Here is a 12,018-nt window from a genome sequence, read left to right on the forward strand (position 1 = left end):
GCTTATGGAGTTCCCATTTGATATTTGGTTGGTGAAATCTAATTACAGAATACCAATTTGGGGTTTGTGCTCTGCTTCTTCACAGTTTGCCCTGAGGTTGGCACCCATGTTCGTGAGCCACTTTGGGCAACCTGACAGTAGGTTCAGGCCTAAATCAGCTCTAATGTCTGGCTACCATTATCAGGCATAACATTCGGTGATGTACCGTAGAGACTGCAGTTTGTATGGTTTTTACTAGTCACCAGGAGAACAAGATCTAGAAGCCTTTGTATTCTGTTGTTATTCACAAGTACTTGCAGATCACCTTTAAAAATGAATCATGCTGAAGGACAAATGACTCCATCTTTCAACCTACTATTCTCCATGCCTTAGAAGTAGGCAGGAGCATCTTTACCTTTCTTGAATATTCAGTGTTCTATGGGGGGTTATTCCCAAAAGTCCCCAGAAAGGCTGGTGTTCTGTATGTGTAGACTGAAAGGCTCAGGTCACATGTCTTCCAAAGTAAGTGTAGAAAGGCATCTAGCAAGGGGGAATTACTATGACATAAATGAAGTGTGGGTAAGGAGACACATATAATGAATATATATGGTACCATGATTGAGTCAAACTTACAACTTTCCAGTTCTAGAGAGCAGTTCTGAGTGTCCAGAGGGAATCGGCTGAAATCCATAAAACACATGGAAGAAACTGTAATCCTACAATAAGGACCAGAAAACAATTGTTTAAGGTAATTTTCACTAATTCCTAAAAGGAATTTGTGACTTTGTAGACATCTTATTGTGGACCCTGGAGTCACTGAGGGGTTTCAAAAGTTTTCTAATTTTTGGCTTTTTGAATTACATATTCTAAAATCTCTTTTTTGATTAAAAGGTAAATCCAAACTAGTGGGAGACTTTTTAAAAAAACAGACAATATTTTCTTATTACTATTTCACCTCCAATTTTTAATCTCTCCATTGGCTGGCTCCCCATTTTCCACCACTGAAAGTTCATGTTGCTTGCTGTCACTTTTGAATTCTTCATAACTGGTTATACTTCAAAATTTACACCTTAACAAGACCAACAGGGGAAGTTCAGAATTCTTGGTGCTATTATTTCCAGTCTTTCTGACTCCAGAGCCAAGGAGACATCAGTACAGAGGATATTCTTCTGGAGGGTAATTTCACAACTAGAAAGGCTATAAAATATAATTCCATAAAAAGATAAACCCTGATTTTCAAGCTCCACCCACTCACACTGGGGACTGCACATAGAAAAATGCTTAATATTTTTTATGCATGCATGTTTGAAAATCATTCTAAAAAATGTAGGAAAATCCAAGCAAAGATGTTGATTCTGTCATTCCATCTGCTTTTCCATGAATGTGTGGAGGATCAGTGTCCGACATTATGGCCAATAAACCTAAATAAAAGGTTAGAGGCAGCAGTTCAAATATAAATACTGTATATAGTTCTAGTTATCGTTAAATTTCCCTGTGCTGTCACAGCCTGCTTGACATTTTGCTTTGATCTTCCAGTGGCAAACCCAAATTGAATTCTACTGTGCTTATAATTGAATGTCAATGACTCATGGCTAGTGACTGCACTGTGGATGGATGTTTACAAGTGTAGGAACTTATGTGGTTGAAATAAGGCTTTGAAGTTGACACTTCTTTAAAATGAATGTATAAAATTTGTACCTCTGTGGGTGCAGTTGTTTCAGTCTATGTAGCTGCAGAAGATTCAATAAACCAGCAGCTGTATATTGATTGATAGAATGAAGATAAGATTATCAAGAATTTTTTTAAATAACATGAAATCTTAGACTCTGGACATTGTAGATAAATCTGTGGAATATGAACATTTTCCACAAATAAGGATATGGATTACAACCTAACCTAGGATGTGATATCAAAAGATGCTTTTTATGAACATATGATTCTTTAAGGCCTGGTCTACACTAGGACTTTAATTCGAATTTAGCAGCGTTAATTCGAACTAACCGCTCAACCGTCCACACCAGGAAGCCATTTAATTCGAACTAGAGGGCTCTTTAGTTCGAATTCGGTACTCCACCCCGACAGGTGGAGTAACGCTAAATTCGACATGGCTAGCTCGAATTAGGCTAGGTGTGGATGCTAATCGAACTTAGTAGCTCCGGGAGCTATCCCACAGTGCACCACTCTGTTGACGCTCTGGACAGCAGTCGGAGCTTGGATTCTCTGACCAGCCAGACAGGAAATGACCCGGGAAAATTTGAATTCATTTTCCTGTCTGGGCACTTTGAATCTGACGTCCTGGCTGGACATCGGGACGAGCTCCGCAGCACCTGCAACGATGCAGAGCTCTCCAGCAGAGGAGTCCGGCCAATCCAAGAATAGAAAGAGGTCCCCAGCATGGACAGACCGGGAAGTCCTGGATCTGATCGGTGTGTGGGGCGAGGAGTCTGTGCTGTCGGAGCTGCGCTCCAGCAAGCGGAATGCAAAGACCTTCGAGAAGGTCTCCAAAGCAATGATAGAGAAAGGATACAGCCGGGATGCAATGCAGTGCCGCGTGAAAATCAAGGACCTGAGACAAGGCTACCAAAAAGTCAGATCGGCAAACGGACGCTCCGGAGCCCTGCCCCAGACATGCCACTTCTACGAGGCACTGCATGCCATTCTAGGTGGGTCTGCCACCACTGCCCCAGCAGTGACCGTGGACTCAGTGGATAGCATAGTGAACCTGGACAGTTCCTCCTCGATGTTCGCCAATGTGGAAGATGAGGAAGGGTCTGTGGAGGACGGCGCAGGCGACAGCGAACACAATACCGCTTTCCCTGACAGCCAGGATCTCTTCATCACCCTCACAGAGATCCCCTACCAACCCTCCCCGGCCGTTAACCCGGACTCTGAATCAGGGGAAGGATCAGGCGGTAAGTGCTATAAACATGTAAACATTTATTTTTTATAAAACAGGTATAAAAAAATAGAAATACTATATATAAAATTTTCAATGAAAAACTATATGAAAAGTAGGTCCACACATATAGGGATTGAACAATAATCCTCCAGGGACAATTCAAGAAAGGTCTCATTTAGGTCCTCAAAAAGCCTCCGCAGGAGGTTCCTGGGGAGAGGTGCCTTGTTGGGTGCTCCGTGGAAGCACACTCTTCCGCGCCAGGACATCCTTATGTAGATGGGAATCATCGCCTCCACAAGCATGGCCGCATATGGTCCTGGTCTCTGCAGGGCTTCCCTTAGCATCCGCTCTTTGTGACGCCGAGGGACCCGCATCAGGGTGATCTCGTTCATGAAATGCTGCATCTAATTAGGGCAATTAGTGTATTGTTACTGTTGTGAATGGTTGACTTTTACTTTGCATAACAATGACCCTCGCTTAACAGCCACGTGTTGTAGGCCACATAGGAAAAGCATACATTGATCTTTCCCGTGCACTGGTGGGAGTGGCTGGAAAAGGGTCAGAGTATATGATTTCCAGATTGCCTTTAGCGGGAGGGCACAGCTATCCATTAACTGATAAGCAGAATGTACTGTAAGGCTTACCAGGACTGTCTGCTAGACGGATTCAGCTGTCTCTCCCCACTTGTCCGCTCTCCTGTGCAATGCCGCAGCCAATGAGAGCGTATTCCAAAATCTCGAACTTGTCCTGAGATCTCGTGAGACTTGTTGCCCTGTATGGTCTTGTTCAGAGAAACTGACTAGACTGTGTTCACTGTTCGCAAACATGTATCTGTTCAAGGAAATCAGTTACTTTTTCCATCACACAGCTTCGGCTCTTTCCCGGACTGCCCCGGCATCCCCCTCGCAGAGGCTGGCGCAGATTAGGCGGCGAAAGAAAAAGACTAGGGACGAGATGTTCGCGGAACTGATGGCCTGCTCCAGAGCCGAGGCGGCAGAGCAGAGACAGTGGAGGGAGACCCTATGTCAACAGCATCGTACACACATCGAACGGGAGGATAGGTGGCGGCAGGAAGACCAGCAGGCGACTCAAACGCTGCTTGGGCTAATGAGGGAGCAAACGGACACGCTCCGGCGCCTTGTTGATGTTCTGCAGGACCGCAGGCAGGAGGACAGAGCCCCCCTGCAGTGTATCTGCAACCGCCCTCCCCCGCCAAGAAGTCCTGCCCCCCCCTCACCCAAAAGTACAAGACGGAGGGGCGGTAGGGGCCGTGAGAACTGTCACTGCACCACTGCATAGCGCTAATGTACCACACACCTCTCACGCTATAAATTTGTAGAAGTGCTTCCCTTACAGGCTCACCCAGTCCCAAATCCAAGTTTCATCCCCCCACTGTGTATTAGATTATTAAAAGCTGTTTGCTGTTATTCACTGTTTCGGTCACGTCTTTCGTGTCAGAGGATTTTTTTGTGTATTGGGGGGGGAGGGGATTTATAATTGCACGGTATAGCCTACATTACCAGGGTACAGACTTGGGGGCATGATCAACTGCAGGGCACACACACACTGCAGTCAGTAGGCACCAGGGTCACTCTGTGTGGTGTATGCTGCCCCGGGTCATTCTGTGATGTGTATGCTTGTCCAGGGTCCTAGCGCCTGCCACCCCCTTAATGTTAAGGCACGCTGCCCTTACCATGCACTTCCACCGTAGCAACGAGCCTCTCCACTGCCCTGAGCCCCAACAAGAGCCCTCATCCACGGACAGATACTCACCCTTCCCCCACACCCCTCACCCCTTCCTACGCCCAAACCCGCAGCCCACTGCCGTCATCCAAACCCCTATCCAAAGAAGGCACCACTCGCCCCTTCCTGCAAACCCACCCCTTCCTGCAATCCCTCCCCTTCATGCACAACCACTTGCAACCGTCCCCCACCCCAGAGACCTATGTAGGAGCAGGAGGATGTCATTCCTCTATGGAACAAGCGGTCTGTACATCAGTGCACACCGTGCCCAGCACAGTATGCGTCCATGTTTCAACACCTGAACAGAAATGCAAAGTAAAACAAAGATTTATTAATAATGAGTGTAACAATTAATTTGCTTTAAAACGTGCTTTGGAAGTGGGGGAAACTTGGAGAACGGGGTATGTAACCGCAGATCGAAATCGACACATACAGACACAGGCCCAGGGTCAGTTTCTCTTGAAAGCAAGTGGAGAGTCATAGGTTACCCTGCTCTCCGAGGAAACTTGCTTTCAAAGCCTCCCGGATACACAGCGCTTCCCGCTGGGATATTCTCTCGGCACGGGTGTCTGGCTGAGCGTAAACTGCAGCCAGGCGATTTGCCTCAACCTCCCATCCGGACAAAAAGGTCTCGCCCTTGCTCTCACAGAGATTGTGTAGCACACAGCAAGCAGCAATAACTACGGGGATATTCTTTTCGCTGATGTCCGAGCGAGTCAGTAAGCTCCGCCATCTCCCCTTGAGACGTCCGAAAGCACACTCCACCACCATTCTGCACTTGCTCAGCCGGTAGTTGAAGAGTTCCTTCTCTCTGTCCAAGGCGCCTGTATAGGGCTTCATGAGCCAGGGCATTAGCGGGTAGGCTGGGTCCCCGAGGATCACTGTAGGCATCTGCACATCTCCAACCGTTATTTTGTGGTCCGGGAAGAAAGTACCTGCCTGGAGGCGTTTAAACAGACCAGAGTTCCTGAACACACGCGCGTCATGAACCTTGCTCGCCCACCCGATGAAGATGTTGGTAAAACGTCCCCTGTGGTCTACCAGTGCTTGCAGCACCATTGAAAAGTAGCCCTTTCGGTTAATGTACTCGCTGGCCTGGTGGGCTGGTGCCAGGATAGGGATGTGAGTCCCATCTATAGCCCCACCGCAGTTTGGGAATCCCATCGCGGCGAAGCCATCTATGATGTCCTGGACGTTTCCGAGAGTCACTACCTTTGAGAGAAGTTGCTCAACGATTGCATGGGCTACTTCAATCACAGCAACCCCCACGGTAGATTTGCCCACGCCAAAGTGGTTCGCTACTGACCGGTAGCTGTCTGGCGTTGCAAGTTTCCAGAGGGCTATGGCCACTCGCTTCTGCACACTCAGGGCTGCTCGCATCCGGGTGTCCTGGCGCTTCAGGGCAGGGGACAGCAAGTCACAGAGTTCAAGGAAAGTGCCCTTACGCATCCTGAAGTTTCGCAGCCACTGTGATTCATCCCAGACCTGCAGCACTATGCGGTCCCACCAGTCCGTGCTTGTTTCCCGGGCCCAGAATCGCCGTTCCACACCATGAACTTGACCCATTGCCACCATGATCTCCACGGCGCGGCATACCCTGCTTTGTGAGAGGTCTGCGCCACTCTGTGAATTCCTGTCCTCACCGCACTGCCGGAGCCTCCTCGCCCGATTTCTCAGCAGCTGACTGTGGAAGAGGTGGACGATAAGGTGCGAGGAGTTGACAACGGCCATAAGTGCAGCGATGATCGCAGCGGTCTCCATGCTCGCAGTGCTGTGGCGTCCGCGCTGTAACCGACCAGAGAAAGGCGCGAACAGATTTCCCGCCGGAGCTTTCAGGGAGGGAGGGCGTGATTGACGGTTCAATGACAACAGTTACCCAAAAGCACCCTCGACACATTTTTCCCCCAGGAGGCATTGGGGGCTCTACCCAGCATTCCAATGGGCAGCGGGGACTGCGGGAACTGTGGGATAGCTTCCCACAGTGCACCGCTTCCAAAGTCGACGCCAGCCCCGTTACTGTGGACTCAGAAATTCGAATTAGTGTATTTACTGTGGATACACAAATTCGACTTCATAAGGTCGAATCCACAAATTCAACTTAAGTAGATTCGAAATAGTCTTGTAGTGTAGACAAGGCCTAAGAAGACAGGCATTAATATAGCTGAGGCTATAGACACACTGTATGACCTTAATCATTCTAAAACAAAGAATGTTTCCTTTGATCGATTTCACACAAGGAAGTATACTGCACTAAATTGAAAGTAGACAGTCTCCTACAGGACTTTGTGATTGGCAGACATAAAAATCTTGCAATCTGTTTAAACGTGTGTGTGTGTGTGTGTGTGCGCGCGCTTAGACATATATTTGACTACTACTCTCCAGACAAATAACTGAAATGCTTGGGGAGATCTAAGAACTATCAGTGTCAGGTAGCGGGGGAAGTAATAATTGCTGCGCCTGTAAATGTCTGTGGCCTATATGTACTCTGTGGCCTGCGTTATACAGGAGGTTAGACTAGCCCAGGGATCGGCAGCCTTTGGCACGTAGCTTGCCAGGGTAAGCTCCCTGGCAGGCCAAGTCAGTGTGTTTACCTGCCGCGTCAGCAGGTTCGGCTGATCGCGGCTCCCACTGGCCACGGTTCCCGTCCCAGGCCAATGGGGGCGGCGGGAAGCAGTGTGGGCGAGGGATGTGCTGGCCGTGACTTCCCACCGCCCCCATTGGCCGGGAGCGGCGAATCATGGCCAGTGGGAGCTGGGATTGGCCGAACCTGCTGACGCAGCAGGTAAACAAACTGGCCCAGCCTGCAAGGGTGCTTACCCCGGCGAGCCGCGTGCCAGAGGTTGCCGACCCCTGAACTAGACAGTCACAATGATCCTTTCTGGTGTAGGACTCTATGAAATTTAATCTCTATGTCCCTGCACTGGGGAAAATTTCATCCATTAAGATCATCTCTGCCACATCATGCAATGTACATAAGACTCCTCAATAAAAAATCACAATACATTGCAGATAATAAGGGGAAGTTTAATGATGCAGCTATTGTCTAGAACATCAGCCAATTTCTTGTAGGGAAATTAGGGTTTCTTTAACAATTCTAAGCACTGCACAGTTGATATCAACTCCAATAATCTACTCTGACTGTATGTGCGGAACTCCTAATGATATTATGGTAATGCTGCGCAGGTACCATAGAGAAAAAATATCAGGACTGACATCATTATTGCAGAGCCAAGGGGAAAATTTTGTTCTCTGTTAGCAATTTCTGACTTTATTGCAATCACTGGACAGAAACGCTCAATAAGTACTGCAAAATTAATACAACCATTGACATTAATGGTAGTACGCAGTGTTGCTCCCAGGATATGGGACACGAGGTGGGTGAAGTAATAGCTTTTATTGGCCCAACTTCTGTTGGTGACAGGGCCAAGCTTTCGAAGGTCTGAAGAGCTCTGTGTAGCTCAAAAGCTTGTCTCTTTCACCAACAGAAGTTGGGCCAATAAAAGATCTCACCCACCTTGTCTCTCTCATTAAGAGTAGCAGTTTTTTAATAGTAGCAATCCCTTATATCTGAAGTCTTTTCATGTAAATTTAAAAAAAATGAACAAGATGTAAACATTCCCACCATCCCACCACACAAACTACAGACAATGTTTAACAGGGGAATGATGGGAAATTTTATAAGCTGTAATGTCAATTCTGAATTTATTTTCATAGTGGTAAACTAGGAATTTCAAATACTTGGCAAATCACATTAGCTGACATAGAGCTTGTCTTAGGTACTGACATACAGGTGGTCACCAATTCCCAGGGTCTCCTTAGTGAAAACAGGGATTAATGCTAGTCCACATCTCAGAATCTTGAAGAGGTGTTTACAGTTCCTTATTTGGAAAGGACCAATGTGTCTTTGGGTCAGCCCTGAGCTGCCACCTTATATGCAACAGAACCTGTGACAACCCCAACATATTGAACAAATAAAAAAATAAACCACTATGAAAACTCCATATTTAACCACAAGGATCTCAGATAATTTCTCAGCTTGACATCTTCTGTGCTTGCTCTGTCCAGGCAGGCAGCAGCCATGTAGTATTTTGCTGCTGATAGTTATAGGGGGGGTAACTGTCCTTACCTTAGGCTGAAGAGTACGTTGCCATCAGGGTACACTCGGAGCATCACATTCTCCATAGTTGTATCATGGATGAAAGATCTTTTGGAATGGACAAAAAATACATCAGGAACCCAGATCTTTTTGATCAGTCTTCCATCAAAGGTCATGCTTCTGTTTCTGGTACTAGGAAATGAAAGCCTCTCATCCTTCCAGTAATGTCTGAGGTATAAGGTCATTGTGAAGTCCTTTGCATAAAGAAAATTAAGAGGAAGAGATGCATGTGTGTTTTTCCTGGTTCTGAATACAGCAATAATAACCAGTACAACTAATCAAACCTGATGACTTTGCATTACTTCTGCTTTGAGCTTCAAGAGCAGAATTCTCAAACCAGAGAGAGGTCACCAAAGCCACGCAAGTGAGAGCACAACACAGATGGAAGATATCTTGAGATATCTGCTGTTTGCCCTGGTTAGGTGGTACTTATAGTTCAGCCAACAAAAGGCCTGATTTTGAAGTCCATACTTTTTTCTTACACAAACAAAACTACCACTGATTTCAATGGGCTGTTGGATTGGGCCCAAAATATAAAACAGTCCCAAAAGAAAAACAGCATTTTAGTAAGTAGGATAAAAGCAACTGAAATTACTCTACAGCCCTTCCATTGAACTTTTTGCTGTTTTCTCTTTATGTCACATTAACACCTCATTTTTATCATTTGCAGCCAATAAATGAGTTCCTATTATCTAAAATATACAAGAACAAATTCTGATTTCAAGTTACACTCATGTAAATCTACTGGGTTTACACCAGATTTGCACCACAGTAACTAAAATCAGAATTTGACTAAAAAATGTAAAATATTGGGACCTGGACCCTGAGTAACATATTATAACTCACAATGAATGAATGGGTTTGTGTGCACGTATTATTACAGGTGGGGCTGGCAGCACGACCTATTATTAATATGGCCCAACACTTCCCATTATAAGAACCTGTTTTCTGTGTCCTATAAATTTGCCAAACTTAAACCATTTGGGCTGAATTTTTCCAAGTTGGGTCTCTGCCTCAGGATGAATTTTTTTGGAGAACTTCAGTCAAAATCATTTCCTGTAATGTGATCTACTAGTATGGACCTTTGAGCTCTTGTGGTATCCCACTGACTTCAGTGGGACCCCGCACGAGAGTAATGGATCCCATAGCAAGATCAGGGCCTGTGGCCTAAAACTACATTTGAAGTGAGAAATTAATATTGTAAATGTGCTCTTTATTCAGAGTTAACCTGTGTGGGCATTCTAGGATTAAACGACGCAGCAATAATGTAAGTGAAGCTGGGAATATGGCATGAACAGGATGCATTCACAGCTTTATGTTCTTGACTAGCAGTAAGAGGTTTTCCCTCTCCAAGACTGTGTGCATAGTAAGATTTTTGGCAGATTCTTCCACCACTGCTGTGTCACTATTGCAGCTCCACTAGCACTAGCAATGATGGGAGTGCTAGTGTATACCAGATACTGGCATCTGCCTACCAGCTAACAGTAGGTCTATATGGCATAGTGGTAGAAATGTGGGTGGCCAGTATACACTACCACTTAAGACCACTGCTAGCCCCAGTGATGCTGCACCAGTGCTACAGCAATGGAGGGACACAAGGCCCAGTGTAGGCATTGTGTCTTTGAGAGAGAAAACCTCTTAGTGCAAGTCAAGGACATACAGCTGTGATGCAGAATGAATGAAAGTTGCCTCTGTGCACAGGACCCGCACAAGCTAAGGCCTTGCAGAGTGATTTTCAAAGGCGTGTGACACCCAGGAACTCCCCCTCAACTTAACAGGAACTATGGAGTGCTCAATACTTTTGAAAAATCAGGCTATTGAGCGCTTTGTCCCTTGGAACACAAGAGACATTTAACACATATTTACATGTAGCATCTATTAATTTAAATGAAAATTACTTTCATGTATCAAAAGGATAATATACCGTAATCTTGTAGGATTCTACTTCTTTAACTATATTAGTTCTACATCAGAATCTTGGAGGGTTATTTCTGAAGCCTATGTGATCCCAGAGTTTTGGTTACAATTCTGTCTTCCATCAGTTTAGTAACAGGATTTAAGTGATAAAACTTACCATGTCAACTTCTGAAATGCTGTCAATACTTTCCACCTGCACATCAATGCCCACTGGTATTGGTGACCCTTCAAAACAGCAGAACAAAAAATATGACCGGAAGTGACAAATGTTTTTCATATATACCTATATGTTAATATAAACCTAAACAACCTGCACTGCTCACCGCCTCTCCACACATGTGCTGCCTTGAATTAATTTTAAAACTGTTATGTGCACTGAATCCAACCTTAGTAACCAAAAGAGAAAGTCAATGACAATGAAAGAAAACTTGATGTTAAAAATCTGATCAAATAAGCACATGTTCTTCAGTGATCTCTTTGCAATCTAGCACAGGGTATGACTTGGATTTACAGCATGACCCTGAAGTTTGGTGAGTGGAAAAAAGTTTTCTTACGATTCTGAAACTATTGAAGCCTATGCAACTTATTAGAATGGCCCTGCGGAAAACTTACATAAATACCAGTATCAAATATACCAGTGCTTGTAAAGACTACTTAATAGTGAAAACTTTTCCTCCACCTTCTAAAGAAAATTATTTATTATATGCCTAAAGTAACTGTACTAGGTAACTAATAAAAGTTTGTCCTATAATACCTTGAAATGGATATAAGTTCCATAAATGGGAAACCAGCTCACTGACTGCTAAGTAAAACCATATTCTAATCTGTTTCTCAGTGGTGGTGCAACTACACTGGTACTAACAACAATGCAACATAAGAATGGCCGTACTGGGTCAGACCAATTGCCCCTCCAATCCAGTATCTTGCCTTCTGACACTGGCCAATGCCAGGTGTTTCAGAGGGAATAAACAGAACAGGTAATTATCAAGTGATCCATCCACTATCACTCATTCACAGCTTCTGGCAAACAGAGGCTAGGGACACTTCAGAGCATGCAAGCACTAAGGTAGACATAGCTCCCATGTTTTTATCACCACATAATGTTTCTGTGAGCAGGTTTTCATGAACTATTATATGACTACGGAATGGCAGTAAGGACACGGGCTGTGATGACCAGGGAGAGTATGGGAGAAGATGGATAGATACTAATTTAACTGCTGTAAGATTTTATAAATAAATTAAATTCCTAATCAAGTATTTTGCAAGTCAAAGCTCCCATTCTGCCCACTATTCTGAATTTCAGAGCTCTGGAGAGCACATATAG

The 12,018-nt window shown here is 45.1% G+C and overlaps 1 protein-coding gene across 1 annotated transcript in view; it reads right to left on the reverse strand.

Annotated features, from left to right (window-relative positions):
* GABRR3 (gamma-aminobutyric acid type A receptor subunit rho3) overlaps positions 1 to 12,018 on the reverse strand; it is a 49,522-nt gene that overhangs the window by 16,840 nt on the left and 20,664 nt on the right. Inside the window, exons 3-5 of the mRNA XM_044981109.1 lie at positions 10,852 to 10,919; positions 8,748 to 8,971; positions 613 to 695 (exon numbers count right to left, since the gene is read on the reverse strand). Coding sequence (XP_044837044.1) covers positions 613 to 695; positions 8,748 to 8,971; positions 10,852 to 10,919 — 375 coding nt within the window. The remainder of the gene's footprint in view (positions 1 to 612; positions 696 to 8,747; positions 8,972 to 10,851; positions 10,920 to 12,018) is intronic.

The sequence above is a fragment of the Mauremys mutica genome, chromosome 1, assembly GCF_020497125.1.
Source record: "Mauremys mutica isolate MM-2020 ecotype Southern chromosome 1, ASM2049712v1, whole genome shotgun sequence".
Taxonomy (NCBI): Eukaryota; Metazoa; Chordata; order Testudines; family Geoemydidae; genus Mauremys; species Mauremys mutica.